The 16,340-nt window shown below is 43.1% G+C and overlaps 1 protein-coding gene across 1 annotated transcript in view; it reads left to right on the forward strand.

The window, feature by feature from the left end:
- vav3 (vav guanine nucleotide exchange factor 3) overlaps nucleotides 1-16,340 on the forward strand; it is a gene marked incomplete at its 3' end in the record, with an annotated part of 107,243 nt that overhangs the window by 60,207 nt on the left and 30,696 nt on the right. The window contains 10 exon segments of the mRNA XM_029697950.1: nucleotides 1,145-1,237; nucleotides 1,553-1,621; nucleotides 1,896-1,999; nucleotides 3,829-3,928; nucleotides 4,139-4,234; nucleotides 7,948-8,016; nucleotides 13,436-13,522; nucleotides 13,616-13,701; nucleotides 14,118-14,250; nucleotides 15,906-16,015. Coding sequence (XP_029553810.1) covers nucleotides 1,145-1,237; nucleotides 1,553-1,621; nucleotides 1,896-1,999; nucleotides 3,829-3,928; nucleotides 4,139-4,234; nucleotides 7,948-8,016; nucleotides 13,436-13,522; nucleotides 13,616-13,701; nucleotides 14,118-14,250; nucleotides 15,906-16,015 — 947 coding nt within the window.

The following is a 16,340-nucleotide window of genomic DNA, read 5'->3' on the forward strand; positions in this document are numbered from 1 at the left end:
GGGACTCTTCTCTATGTTTACCTCTTGGCATTTGATGGCTCTGTAATGGTAAGAGTGGGGGTCACTTGTTTTTAAATGATTATAACATTTGGTGGCTCTTTCTTGGATATTAATCAGAAGAGGGAATTGGCCTAATTCTGCTCTGCAAGTATTGTTTTGAGTTTTCCTCTGTACTCTGAGGAGGCTCTTACAGAATTCCACATGCAGGGTTTCAATTGGGTGTTTGTCCCATTTGTCAAATTCTTGCTTGGTAAGCGGACTCCACACTTCACTGCCATAAATTGGTTATATTATTGATTAGAATATTTTGAGCCAGATCCAAATTGGTATGTCTAATTTAATATATATTTTAATGGCATAGAAAGTCCTCCTTGATTTGACTTTCAGTTAATTCACGGCCAGCTTGAAGTTCCCTGTGGAGCAATTTTTAGGTCCCAAGTTTGTGTAGGTGTGTGTGTTCTATATGAATCGAGCCAAGTAAAAAATCTTCCCTGACCTCTAGACCTTTTCTGCGGTAACATAATGTTTGTCTTCTTGAAATTGACTGTCATTGCCCAAGTCTGACAAAACTGTTGCAGATGATCTAGTTGTTGCTGTAGCTCCTGTTTTATCAGGGACAGCAGTACCAGATCATTTGTGTACAGGAGGCATTTTATTCTTGTCTTTAAGAGTGAGACCGGGGGCTGTTGATTGCTCAAGCTTTTTGTCCAATTCATTTATATAGATCTTACATTGACTTGAGCTCAAGTTGTTCCCCTGTTTAACTCCGCGCCCCTGGGAAAATACATCTGTATGTCGACTGCACACTTGTTATTTGGGTACATAGATTTGTTGACATGTGTTTTTCTACCCACACCACTTTCAATTAATAACTCAACTCAAGTAAACCAAGCTTATATTTTGGGTTCTGATGGGGGTACGACATGAACTAAGCTCATGAGGCATTTCTAAGTTATATTCTTCAAGAAGCAATAGGTATATATCATACATTTATAAGTCAAAAATGGATGTCGCAAGTATGGATTCTAGCTTTAAGGCTCTGCTTTGACAGCTGTGTGTTTGTGTGTGTGCTTGTGTGTGTGTGTGTGTGCGTGTGTGCGTGCGTGCGTGTGTGTGTGCGTGTGTGCGCGTGTGATCGTTACAGAAGCAGGTAGAGACAGACATCAGGAGCTGCTGTCTGACAGAGATCAAGCAGACTGAGGAGAAGTACACAGAGACTCTGGACTCCATAGAGAAGGTAAGGTGTTACTACCAAATACCTCCCCTACCCCTCTGGTGCTACAACCAAATACCTCCCCCTTCATACTGTATTATCACAATCCTCTTCATTCATTAACCATTCCGTTCATGACCTTATGAAAACCGTCCCTTATGTAGGCAGACACTGTTTACGATTAAGATTGTTCTGATAAATCACTTGGGTTGTGCAACAAGTCATTATTTGGCTGACCCAAATAGTCCCCGTAAACATGCAGCAACTGCTTACCTACCTCTCCTGTTTTAGTGGAACCAACCCACTCACTCTTTTTCTTACGCTCTGTTCCCCATCCAGTATTTTATGGCACCTCTTACGACATTCCTGTCCTCAGAGGAGATGAAGAAAGTGTTTGTCAACATTCCGGTAAGTTACAGGACGGAAACCCCCAACTATCCACATGTAGATGGTACAGATAGAGATAGAGATTGCAGTGGCATTTTAGTCATTTAGCAGATGCTCTTATTCCAGATTGACTTACAGTCAGTGGATTTGACTTGCTATGTTGAGTAGTAAAAAAGCCAACACATATCACAGTTATTGCAAGTAGACCCTTCTCCAAAATATGAGCTGATACCTGTTGTCCCAAGCCCTATGGGTCTTCAGTGTTTGTTTGTCATGGACTGTTGTTGTGTTTCAGGACCTGGTTAAAGTTCACAAGAGTCTCATGGTGGAGATCCAAGACTCTGTCCGCCATAAAAGTGCTCAGAACATCTACCAGATCTTCATCAACTACAAAGAGAGGTACAATTCCACAGAACTATCCCACTGGGCACAGACGTCAGTTCAACGTCTATTTTTGATTTACATTAGGTTGTAAATCATGAATTCAACGTGAAATCAACAACAAAAAAATCACATTGGATTTAGGTAAAAAGTGACATTGAAAAAAATACGAAATTCCCAGTTTTCCGTGTTGAAACAGCGTTGATTGAACCAGCCAGTTTTCTGTCTCGTTCTCTCTATCTCTTGTTCTTTCGATCTCTTGTTCCTGGTTCTCTCTCTCTCTTTCTCTCTCTCCCCCATCTCTCTCCCTTTCTCTCTGTCTCTCTCTCTCTCTCTCCCTCTCTCTCTCTCTCTCTCTCTCTCTCTCTTTCGCTCTCTTTATTGGCATGGGAAACATGTTTACATTGCCGAAGCAAATGAAATACCCAATAAACAAAAATGAAATAAACAAGGGAAACATTAGTAAACATTACACCCATAAAAGTTTCAAAAGAATATAGACATTTAAAATTTTATATTATTGGCTATGTACAGTGTTGTAACAATGTGCAAGTAGTTGAAGTATGAAAGGGGAGATAAATAAACAGATAAATATAGGTTGTTTGTGCTCCACTGGTTGCCCTTTTTTCATGGCAACAGGCCACAAATCTTGCGGTTGTGACGGCACACTGAGGTATTTCACCTAACATATATGGGACTTTATCAATGTTTGGTTTGTTTTCAAATTCTTTGTCGGTCTGTGTGACCTGTGGGAAATATGTGTCTCTTATATGGCCATACATTTGGCAGGAGGTTAGGAAGTGCAGCTCAGTTTCCACCTCATCAGTGGGCATATAGCCTGTCATCTCCCGAGAGCCAGGTCTGCCTATGGCGGCCTCTCTCTGTATATAGTCAATGATTTTCTTAATTGAGGGTCAGTCACAGTGGTCAGGTATTCTGCTACTGTGTACTCTCTGTTTAGGGCCAGATAGCATTCCAGTTTGCTCTGTTTTTTGGTTGATTCTTTCCAGTGTATAGTTATCTTTTCGCGTTTTCATCATTTTGTTGGGTCTAAATGTGTTTCTGTCCTGGGGATCTGTGGGGTCTGTTTGTGTTTGTGAACAGAGCCTCAGGACCAGCTTGCTTAGGGGACTCTTCTCTAGGTTCATCTCTCTGTAGGTGAGGGCTCTGTGGGGTCTGTTTGTGTTTGTGAACAGAGCCTCAGGACCAGCTTGCTTAGGGGACTCTTCTCTAGGTTCATCTCTCTGTAGGTGAGGGCTTTGTGGTGGAATGTGTGGGCATCACTTCCTTTTAGGTGGTTGTAGAATTGAACAGCTCTTTTCTGGATGTTGATAACTAGTAGGTATAGTTCTAATTCTGCTCTGCATGCATTGTTTGGGGTTTTGCATTGTACACAAAGTATACTTTTGTGGAATTCTGCATGCAGAGTCTCAATTGGCTGTTTGTCCCATTTTGAGAATTCTTGGTTGGTGAGTGGACCCCAGACCTCACAACCGTAGAGGGCAATAGGTTCGATAGCTTATTAAAGTTTTATCCTAATGAGTTTTATGTTCCTTATAATGGCATAGAAGGCCCTTCTTGCCTTGTCTCTTAGATCGTTCACAGCCTTGTGGAAGTTACCTGTGGTGTTGATGTTTAGGCCAAAGTAGGTGTAATTCTTTGTGTGCTCTAGGACAACGGTGTCTAGATAGAATTTGTATTTGTTGTCTTAGCTACTGGACCTTTTTTGGAAGACCGTTATTTTAGTCTTACTGAGATTCACTGTCAGGGCCCAAGTCATGGCCCAAGCCCAAGTCTCTCTCTCTCAATTTCTTTCACCTCAATATATATACTGATATCTATTCCAGATTGCTAATATATGGGAAATACTGTAGCCATGTAGAAACGGCCATCGTTGCTTTGGATGACATCTGCAAACACAGAGAGGACATCCGAATGAAGCTGGAGGTAAAGTCTGCATTATCAGTCTATATCAGTGGTCAGATACCGCCAGTGTTTACCATAGGTATTACAGATCATGGCACACCAACTGCAATTATATATATTTTTTTTTCAATTAATAAGTTAAAAATTTTTCTCTAAATGAATATGTTTTGTGTTATATTGCAGTGACAGTTCAAATACCATGCAGTATAATTGATTTATTGTGTGTGCCAGGAATGTGCGAAGAGAGCCAACTATGGAAAGTTTACACTGAGGGATCTGCTAGTGGTCCCTATGCAGCGGGTACTGAAGTATCATCTTCTTCTACAGGTAAGTAATATATATTCTGAGAGCTGAGAATGACTTCTATTCAACTGTTACCTCAGTACCAGGAATAAAGCTCCACTACTGACTATCACCAGTGGAGGCACAGTTACCCATGTTTTAATCATAAACTAGTCCTGGACGCCTCTGTGGATGTACACTACCAGCCAAACGTTTGGACACAACTACTCATTCAAGGGTTTTTCTTTATTTGAACTTTTTTCTACATTGTAGAATAATAGTGAAGACATCAAAACTATGAAATAACACATATGGAATCATGTAGTAACCAAAAAGTGTTAAACAAATAAAAAATATATTTTATATCTGAGATTCTTCAAAATAGCCACCCTTTGCCTTGATGACAGCTTTGCACACTCTTGGCTTTTTCGCAACCAGCTTCATGAGGTAGTCTCCTGGAATGCATTTCAATTAACAGGTGTGCCTGGTTAATTTGTGGAATTTCTTTCCTTTTTAATGTGTTTGAGCCAATCAGTTGTGTTGTGACAAGGTAGAGGGGTGATACAGAAGATAGCCTTATTTGGTAAAAGACCAAGTCCATATTATGGCAAGAACAGCTGAAATAAGAAAAGAGAAACGACAGTCCATCATTACTTTAAGACATGAAGGTTATATTCAAGAACTTTGAAAGTTTCCTCAAGTATCCTCGCAAAAACCATCAAGCGCTATGATGAAATGTCTCTCATGAGGACCGCCACAGGAAAGGAAGGCCCAGAGTTACCTCTGTTGCAGAGGATAAGTTCATTAGAGTTAAATGAACCTCAGATTGCAGCCCAAGTAAATGCTTCACAGAGTTCAAATACCAGACACATCTCAACATCAACTGTTCAGAGGAGACTGTGTGAATCAGGCCTTCATGGTTGAATTGCTGCAAAGAAACCTCTAGTAAAGGACACCAATAAGAAGAAGAGCCTTGCTTGGGCCAAGAAACACAAGCAATGGACCTTCCCAGTGGAACTCTGTCCATTGGTCTGATGAGTCCAAATCTGAGATGTTTGGTTCCAACCGCTGTTTTTGTGAGACTCAGAGTAGGTGAATGGTTGATCTCCGCATGTGTGGTTCCCACCATGCAGCATGGAGGAGGAGGTGTGATGGTGTGGGGGTGCTTTGCTGATGACACTGTCCGTGATTTATTTAGAATTCAAGGCACACTTAACCAGCATGGCTACCACAGCATTCTGCAGCGATACGCCATCCCATCTGGTTTGCGCTTAGTGGGACTATCATTTGTTTTTCAACAGGACAATGACCCAACACACCTCCAGGCTGTGTAAGGGCTATTTGACCAAGAAGGAGAGTGATGGAGTGCTGCATCAGATGACCTGGCCTCCACTATCACCCAACGTCAACTCAATTGAGATGGTTTGGGATGAGTTGGACTGCGGAGTGAAGGAAAAGCAGCCAACAAGTGCTCAGCATATGTGGGAACTCCTTCAAGACTGTCTGACTGTCGTAGTCATACAGCAAAAATAGAATGGAGGAAAAAGAATAAGCAAGAGAGTGCAAGAAAGAGAGAAGAAGAGGGATAGAGAGAAAAGTAGTGGGTGTGAATACCCTGATAAGGCATTACTGCAATCAGTCAGTCAGGCAGCCCTCTGGTCCTGACTCCTGCAGCCCTAACATTAGTCCTAGGCCACCACTGCATGGGCAGACATGTTAGCAGTCAGGGACAAGGTGGAAAGGTGTGTGTGGTTGTGTACGCTCCTAGGGGGTTGACGTGTGACTGGCGGTCAGCTCCGAGACGTCTTCTCTTTCTCTTCCTTCCTCCCTGTCGGTGCGTTCCATTCCACTCCATAGGACAGGAGGCACTGTTGCGTAGGAGAGAGCCAGTCAGAGCTGTCTGTCTGTCAGGGCTGTGTATGTGTGTGTGTGTGTCTGTTTGTCTGTTTGTTTCGGGCTAGGAGGGCTGCATGTGGACCCTGGGGACCTGGCCTGGCCTGTGCCAATCCCCGATCCACTCCAATGGAGGGAACACGCTCCCGGGGTAGTGGGAGGGAGGGAGGAGGAAGGGAGTGAGAGAGGGAAGTGAGGGAGGGAGGGGAGGAAGAGGTGGGAGGAAAGAGTGGAGGTGAGTGCTTAGATCATGGAAGAGAGGTAAGGAGGATGGAGGGCAGGTAGGTCTTTCTCTCGTTCTCTACCTCCATTTCTCTGAGTTCCCTCTGTAATTATTTCATAGTGGCTCCCACCAGTCCCCAACTCACTATAACCAGAATCCATCAATATGCCAGTAGTGTCAGAACCCTCTCTCTTTCTCTGTCTCTCTATCACTCTTTCCTTTCTTCCCATTTCTCTATTTATTTCAAACTCACTATAACTGGAATCCATCAATAAGCCTGTACTATCTGGTCATCTCTCTCTCTCTCCTTTTCTCTCTCTCTCGCTCTCTCTTTTTCTCTCTTTTTTTCTCTCTCTTTCTCTCTCTCTCTATTTATCTCTCTCGCTCTCTCTCTCCCCTCTCTCTCTCTCTCTCGCTCTCTCTTTCTCCCTTTCTTGCTACCCCCTCCCCACCTCTCCCATGGGCTCACTGTGTAGGTGTGTGTTAGGAGCAGAGAATGAAAAATAGGGTCCTGTCGCATTGCTTGTGATAATAAGGCCCAGGTTCAGCTTGAGTGATAGCTGGGATTTGAGGAGTTCTAGGCAGACACATACGGCCCAGCGGGAGGGGGCTGGGGCAAAGGGGCTGGGGGCGAGGGAGCTGGGGTGATGGGGCTGGTGCGAGGGGGCTGGGGGCGAGGGAGCTGGGGTGAGGGGGCTGGGGCGGGGGGAATGGGGCGAGGGGACTGGGGTCGAGGGGGCTGGGGGCGAGGGAGCTGGGGCGGGGGGACTGGGGTCGAGGGGGCTGGGAGCGAGGGAGCTGGGGCGGGGGGACTGGGGCGGGGGGACTGGGGCGAGGGGACTGGGGTCGAGGGGGCTGGGAGCGAGGGGGCTGGGGCGAGGGGACTGGGGCGAGGGGAAGGAGAGGGGAAGGAAGCCATTTATCTGGGCTGGGATGTGTGTGTGTGTGAAGGATATGCATGGTAACCTTCCTTATCCTCCACAACACAGACAAACGGCTTAGATGTCTTGTTTACTCGCCAGCTACAGGAAAGCAATTTCAGCCCACACACAAGATACACACAAGATAAGCATATACATACAGAGAACGCAGGAATTCACGCACGAATGCACACACACACACACAGCAATTTATTTTATTTTATTACTGGGTTCTTTCATGGTATCCCACCTTTTTATTTCATATCTAGGATTATGATGTTGGTTGGGATTTACTTTCCAGGTGTGTGTGTATGTATGTGTGTATGTGTGTGTGTGTGTTTGTATAGAAGTGTGTGTACAGTATGTGTGTGATTGTGCACAGCAACAGTAACTTGTCTGTGTGTGTGTGACATGAAAATAGAAATCAACGATCGCTTCGTTTGTTTGTCCTTGTTTATTTTTCTAACCCTGAAGTCGCAGTCCAAACGAAACAACATCACTTGATAAACACAGCTCATTTCTAACATGGTAGAACCTTGGTTGACACTGTTTGTCTACAATTTTGAGCTGTAGTTGAAGTGTCAGGCAGAGAGAGATGGCCTAATGCCTACCTGTCATCTCTATTTTTCCTACTTCTCTCAGGGCTCTGTGTGGCTAATTAGCTAGCTGGTGAAAACAGAGAGCATAAAATAGCACTGTGTTTTGTTTTGATCCAATTACAGGAATTAGTGAAACACACTCACGATGCGGCTGACAAGAGCAATTTGCGGCTGGCGCTGGATGCCATGAAGGTAAGTGTTATACGACGCCCTCGCATCACATCAGGAATGAAAGAGTAATTGGGGTGCCAGGTCTGTGTCTGATCTTATGACTCTCCTCACCTGAACCGCACACACCACACACACACAAACGCATACACACACACGCACACATGCACATGCACACACACACAAACACACACACACACACACACACACACACACACACACACACACACACACACACACACACACACACACACACACACACACACACACACACACACACACACACACACACACACATCTACGTAGTTACACTGCCTTGCAAAAGTATTCATCCCACTTTTTCCTATTTTGTTGCATTACAACCTGTAATGGCCACTCTTTTTACAGAAGAGTGGCCATAAAAAAGACATTGCTAAAAGTGTTCACCAAAAGGCATGTGGGAGACTCCCCAAACATATGGAAGAAGGTACTCTGGTCAGATGAGGCTGAAATTGAGCTTTTTGGCCATCAACATAAACGCTATGTCTGGTGCAAACCCACACCTCACATCACCCGAGAACACCATCCCCACAGTGAAGCATGGTGGTGGCAGCATCAGCTGTGGGGATGTTTTTCATCGGCAGGGACTGGGAAACTGGTCCGAATTGAAGTAATGATGGATGGCGCTAAATACAGGGAAATTCTTGAGGGAAACCTGTTTCAGTCTTCCAGAGATTTGAGACTGGGACGGAGGTTCACCTTCCAGCAGGACAATGATCCTAAGCATACTGCTAAAGCAACACTCAAGTGGTTTATTGGGAAACATTTAAAAGTCTTGGAATGGCTAGTCAAAGCCCAGACCTCAATCCAATTGAGAATCTATGGTATCACTTAAAGATTGCTGTACACCAGCGAAACACATCCAACTTGAAGTAGCTGAAGCAGTTTTGCCTTGACGAATTTCCAAAAATCCCAGTTGCTAGATGTGCCAAGCTTATATTGGCATACCCCAAGAGACTTGCAGCTGTAATTGCTGCTAAAGGTGCCTCTACAAAAATATTTTGCATCTTCAACGTGGTAGGCATGCTGTGTAAATCAAATGATACAAACACCCAAAAAGTCCATTTTAATTCCAGGTTGTAAGGCAATGAAATAGAAAAAATGCCAAGGGGGGTGAATACTTTCGCAAGCCACTGTAGGCACACATTATTTTGCAGGCGTGCACAGGCACACCAGCTAACACTTGCAACGTAAGTGAGTAGTCTTCATATATCTACAGAGTTATACACCAGACTACAGGCTATTAAATACTGATGCAAGCTTTCAATAAACAGGAGAACACGTCTTTAGGGACTCAAAATGTTTCTATTTACTGTATAGTTATGTATTTATTACTGTTGACACTGAGAGTACAACACATTAGGAATACCTGCTCTATCCATGAGATAGACTGACCAGGTGAATCCAGGTGAAAGCTAAGATCCCTTATTGATGTCACTTGTTAAATCCACTTCTAGCAGTGTAGATGAAGGGGAGGAGGCAAGTTAAAGACGTAATTTTAAGCCTTGAGACAATTGAGACTGATTGTTTAACGGACGTTCTACCTTGTCGTGCTGCTGCTCCAGTTTCAACTGTTCTGCGGCTATGGAACCCTGACCTGTTCACCGGACGTGCTACCTTGTCCCGGACCTGCTGTTTTCAACCCTCTCTCTCCCTCCTTCCCTCTCTGTCTCCCTCTCTACTGCACCTGCTATTTCGACCTCTGAATGCTCGCCTATGAAAAGCCAACTGACATTTACTCCTGAGGTGCTGACCTGTTGCACCATCTACAACCACTGTGATTATTATTTGACCCTGCCGGTTATCTATGAACGTTTGAACATGAAGAACGATCTGGCCTTAATGGGCATGTACTCTAATAATTTCCACCCAGCACAGCCAGAAGAGGACTGGCCACCCCTCAGAACCTGGTTCCTCTCTAGGTTTCTTCCTAGGTTCCTGCCTTTCAAGGGAGTTTTTCCTAGCCACCATGCTTCTACATCTGCATTGCTTGTTGTTTGGGGTTTTAGGCTGGAGTGCTGTATAAGCACTTTGTGACATATGCTTTGTAAAAAGGAATTTTTGATTGATTGATGGATTATGTATGTGTGCCATTCAGAGGGTCAATGGGCAAGACAAAAGATTCCAGTGCTTTTGAACAGGGTATTAGAAGGAGCCAGTTTTCCGTGTGTATCAAGAATGGCCCACCACCCAAAGGACATCAAGCCAACTTGACACAAATGTGGGAAGCATTGGCGTCAACATGGCCCAGCATCCCTGTGGAACGCATTCGACACCTTGTCCATGTCCAGACAAATTGAGGCTGTTCTATGTTTAGTTACATTTTTATTACTGTATATATTTAGTTATGTACTAACTAAATATATACAGTAATTAATACATAACTAAATATATACAGTAATTAATACCTAAATATATACTTTAATTAATACCTAAATATATACAGTAATTAATACATAACAAAAAATATACAATAATTAATACATAACTAAATATATACAGTAATTTTTTACTCCTGAACTTATTTAGGCATTTCATAACAAAGGGGTTGAATCCTTATTGACTCAAGACATTTCAGCTTTTCATATTTTGTAAAAGCTGAAATATTTTGAATTTGTAAACATTTCTAAAAACATAATTCCACTTTGACATTATGGGGTATTGTGTGTAGACCAGTGACTCAAAATCTCAATTTAATCCATTTTAAATTCAGGCCGTAACAGAACAAAATGTGGAAAAAGTCAAGGGTTGCGAATACTTTCTGAAGGTCCACATATGCCTCCTACTGAGACCTGCCTTGAGACCAGATTATTGGTCATAACGATGACTCTACCAACCTGCTAGCTGTTTAAGCACCACTCCAGACCTACGGCATGCGTACTCTAGGCCTACACACAAAAACCTAAAAACACTCCTGCCACCAACACAGGTACAGTTGAAGTCGGAAGTTTACATACACTTAGGTTGGAGTCATTAAAACTTGTTTTCAACCACTCCACAAATTTCTTGTTAACAAACTATAGTTAGGACATCTACTTTGTGCATGACACAAGTCATTTTTCCAACAATTGTTTACAGACAGATTATTTCACTTATAACTCCCTGTATCACAATTCCAGTGGGTCAGAAGTTTACATCCACTAAGTTTACTGTGTCTTTAAACAGCTTGGAAAATTACAGAAAAGGATGTCATGGCTTTAGAAGCTTCTGATAGGCTAATTGACACCATTTGAGTCCATTGGAGGTGTACCTGTGGATGTATTTGAAAGCCAACCTTCAAACTCAGTGCCTCTTTGCTTCACATCATGGGAAAATCAAAATAAATCAAAAGAAAGACCTCAGAAAAGGAATTGTAGACCTCCACAAGTCTGGTTCATCCTTGGGAGCAATTTCCAAACGCCTGAAGGTACCACGTTCATCTGTACAAACAATAGTACGCAAGTATAAACACCATGGGGCCTCACAGCCGTCATACCGCTCAGGAAGGAGACGCGTTTTGTCTCCTAGAGATGAACGTGCTTTGGTGCGAAAAGTCAAATCAATCCCAGAACAACAGCAAAGGACCTTGTGAAGATGCTGGAGGAACCAGGTACAAAAGTATCTATATCCATAGTAAAACGAGTTCTATATTGACATAACCTGAAAGTCCGCTCAGCAAGGAAGAAGCTACTGCTCCAAAACTGCCATAAAAAAGCCAGACTATGGTTTGCAACTGCACATGGGGACAAAGATCGTACTTTTTGTAGAAATGTCCTCTGGTCTGATGAAGCAAAAATATAACTATTTTGCCATAATGACCATCCTTATTTTTGGAGGAAAAAGGGGGAGGCTTGCAAGCCGAAGAACACCATCCCAACTATGAAGCACGGGGGTGGCAGCATCATGTTGTGGGGGTGCTTTGCTGCAGGAGGGACTGATGCACTTCACAAAATAGATGGCATCATGAGGCAGGAAAATTATGTGGAGATATTGAAGCAACATCTCAAGACATCAGTCAGGAAATTAAAGCTTGGTCGGAAATGGGTCTTCCAAATGGGCAATGACCCCAAGCATACTTCCAAAGTTGTGGCAAAATGGCTTAAGGACAACAAAGTCAAGGTATTGGAGTGACCATTACAAAAGTGTGTGAGAGCAAGGAGGCCTACAAACCTGACTCAGTTACACCAGCTCTGTCAGGAGGAATGGGTCAAAATTCACCCAACTTATTGTGGGAAGCTTGTGGAAGGCTACCCGAAACGTTTGACCCAAGTTAAACAATTTAAAGGCAATGCTACCAAATACTAATTGAGTGCAATGCTACCAAATACTAATTGAGTAAACTTCTGACCCACTGGGAATGTGATGAAAGAAATAAAAGCTGAAATAAATCATTCTCTCTACTATTATTCTGACATTTCACATTCTTAAAATAAAGTGGTGATTCTAACTGACCTAAAACAGGGATTTTTTATTAGGATTAAATGTCAGGAATTGTGAAAAACTGAGTTTAAATGTATTTGGCTAAGGTGTATGTAAACTTCTTACTTCAACTGTATCTCAATGAAATATCTCTGACAAGATTAGGTACAACACAAATACTATTAAGTTGTTCTCTTTGCATAAGAGTTTGACAGCAGTTACACAATGCGTGGCTCCCCATCTCTCTTTGAGAAAGATTTCTTGCGCATCATTCGTTTTTTTATTCAGCTTGACATTGTTTTCTTCTGAAATCTGCACTTAAAAAATCACTTGTCTCTTTAGTCTTGATGTACAGGGTGTTGATGATGTGGGTGTGTGAATACAGTTTGACACGTACCAGAAAAGTACTAGAAACAAGTCACGTCGGGTATGAAAGTGAACATTTACTCTGAGGGCGTCTTCGATGATTTCAATTGGCTAAATGATCCACTTGACATTGATTGGGGGAGCTAATGTGCTTAATGTTCCTGGAGTGTTTCTCTGCATTACGTCATGTGGTGCGACAGCAACCAAGTGTTTTTCAGCGCTGATTATCTCAGACCTTATGAAAGATGGGATTTTAAACAGTGCTACTTGAACCAGACTCACTCTGTGTTGAGAGGAAGATTTACACAATGTACTCTTGCATAAACAATTAATCATGCTGCTCAAAGAGAGAGAGAGAGAGAGAGAGAAAGTCCTCTAGAATATGTTGACATTGCAGGTGGTGCGATTTTAATCATGAAGTTGTAGATACTGTTGCTCCACTCTAATGCAGAACTAATGAAGAAACAGGAGTTAGACTGTTTCCAGGACTATTAGTTAGGCTACTGTATGGAAGAGCATTGGAAAGCAGTCATTTGTTGTGAGCATGTCTCATATAGTGTATGCCAAAATGCACCCATCTTGAATGTCAAGTCTTAATGTTTGTTGTTTTGTGTTCTCTGTGTTGTGTTGGGTACTGTAGGACCTGGCTCAGTACGTCAATGAAGTGAAGAGAGACAATGAGACTCTGAGAGACATAGCCCAGTATCAGAAATCCATCGAAAACCTTGTAAGCAGCTCATCTTGATTAAAAAATGATTGTGAAGTGAGCTGGGTTTTAAGTGTGACCTCTTTCTTTCTCTCTTTCATCCCCCCCCTTCAGAATCAGTCTCTTAGTACCTATGGGAGACCAAAAGGAGACGGAGAGGTACGCGTTACCTCAATCGACAAACGTGCCAAACAGGACCGGTGAGATGTCTGTCTGGTGTGTGTGTGTTTCTGTGTGTTTCTGTGTGAGTGCATGTGTGTATGTTTGTCTGGAACGTGGCAAGATAAGATCAAGTCTTTTTACAGTCCCTCGTCTACTGCCTGCTCGTAATGCTTTATGGATCCAGTAATAGGTGTTTATTAGCAGCTATTGTAGTGCATTATGCATAACTCAATCAGGCATTACAAATGCACTTCTAATACATTCTGAAAAGGGTATTCATGCTAACCAAAGTCATCTTTTTATCTCACCTGACAAAGACTTCTGTGAAGTGGAAACATTGTGTGTTTGGGGGCAGGAATAAAGCACTGGGGAAGAGCAATATTCTGTGTGCAGACCTCTCATTCTTTTACCTTCTTTTTATCTCTCCCTCTGTGTCTTTCCTCTGACACCACAGGCACATCTTCCTGTTCGATGCTGCTGTGATCGTCTGTAAGAGGAGAGGAGACAACTATGAGATGAAGGAGGTGATCGACCTGCACCACTTCAAGATCACCAACAACCCCACGTCAGACAAGGAGAACAGGAAGGTGTGTGTGCGTGCGTGTGTTTGTTCGCTCGTGTGTGTATGAAAGAGGGCACAAAAAACAATTGTAGTTTTATCATCCTTCAATCATTCACACTTGAATTATTGTTGACTTTGAGGGATTTCTTAATTTGCTGCAGGCTCAGGCAGTACTGTACAGGAGAGGACATGCTAAACTTTTATTTTTGAATGTAAGTTTTAGGAAATTTGTCACTGAAAGCGAATCAGATCACACATTGAGATTGCCACATTCATTAACGACCGTGATCAGATATTGTGTTGGTTTGATGGATAGAACAGCTTGCCTTTTCCCCAGATGGTGTGTTTATTAAACATTGCCTTGTGCCTGATGGTACACACACACACACACACACACACACACACACACACACACACACACACACACACACACACACACACACACACACACACACACACACACACACTCACACACACACACACACACAGCAAAGTATAATATTCACTGTTGTGGATAATGATACATTGCACAATGGCTTCCCAGGGGATAATAATCATTTAGCTTATAATAACTTTAATTTGTTAAGAAATGAAACAAGAATCAAGCCAAAATCTAAGCAGCACGCATCTTTCCTATTACATGAAAGACAACCCCTTGTCTGTCGTATAAGGCTAGGAACCTACGAAAGCTGGTCTATAGTGTACGGTACCTGTTTTCAAACCCCACATTCTCACACGACCCCCCACCTACCCCCTATACACACCCTATGATTGGTCATGAGGCTCTCTTTCTCTTCTCTGATTGACTGGTGGCTTACCCCAACCAGTGCAGCCTGAAGACCACTTTAAAGGGTCAATCTGGAATTTGTACATCCATTTGTAGTTTAATTGTCCCTTTAATGGCTTTAATGGCTGTTCTCATTGTTTTTATAAGCACAGCTGCCCTGAGCACTGAGCAGTACGGTAAATGCAGACTACAGAACCCTCGTTGTAGGAACGATAACTCTAGCAGAACACACAACATTACCTCTGAATATACACTTGTTTATTGTGCTGAAATTTGGGTTAGAGTACACTTTTCAAGACAGCCTTGTCTCTGTGTAATAACAAGGAGAGGTGGTTGTAGCAGGTTGTTATCAGGGACGCTGGAGTAATGGCTAGTCTTTAAGGTGGCTAATCTTTAGTGATTCACTTCTGCAGTGTCGTATCTGCCTTGATATCTGGGGCTGCATGGACACTGGTTCACAGGAACTCTCTCTCTCTCTCAATTTCCATTTCAATTTAAGGGCTTTATTGGCATGGGACACATATGTTTACATTGTCATGGCAAATTAAATAGATAATAAACCATAAACAAATTTACAGTAAACATTAAACTCACAAAAGTTCCAAAAGAATAAAGACATTTCAAATGTCATATTATGTCTAATATTATGTCTATATACAGTGTCCTCTATCTCCCTCTCTCTCTCTCTCTCTCTCTCTCTCTCTCTCTCTATCTCCCTCTCTCTCTCTCTCTCCCTCTCTCTCTCTCTCTCTCTCTCTCTCTCTCTCCCTGCATACACCACTCTCTCTTTCTATGTTGACTCTCCCATTCTACCTCACTATGACCCCCTCATCTAGCTCCCTCTGTCTCTTTCTAGTTCACTCTCTTATCGCCCTTTTTGTCTCCTGTTTTAGTGGTCCTATGGGTTCTACCTGACACACGACCAGGGGCAGAGTGGCTTCGAGTTGTTCTTCAAAACCAAGGAGCTGAAGAAGAAATGGCTCGAGCAGTTTGGCATGGCCATGTGAGTGTGTGTTCTGTCCCATGTCATGTCTCTGTCTCACTCCCCCTGCAGCAGTGTGTGTTCTGTCCCATGTCATGTCTCTGTCTCACTCCCCCTGCAGCAGTGTGTGCTCTGTCCCATGTCATGTCTCTGTCTCACTCCCCCTGCAGCAGTGTGTGTTCTGTCCCATGTCATGTCTCTGTCTCACTCCCCCTGCAGCAGTGTGTGCTCTGTCCCATGTCATGTCTCTGTCTCACTCCCCCTGCAGCAGTGTGTGTTCTGTCCCATGTCATGTCTCTGTCTCACTCCCCCTGCAGCAGTGTGTGTTCTGTCCCATGTCATGTCT

Source organism: Salmo trutta, chromosome 2 (assembly GCF_901001165.1).
Source record: "Salmo trutta chromosome 2, fSalTru1.1, whole genome shotgun sequence".
NCBI classification, from domain to species: Eukaryota; Metazoa; Chordata; class Actinopteri; order Salmoniformes; family Salmonidae; genus Salmo; species Salmo trutta.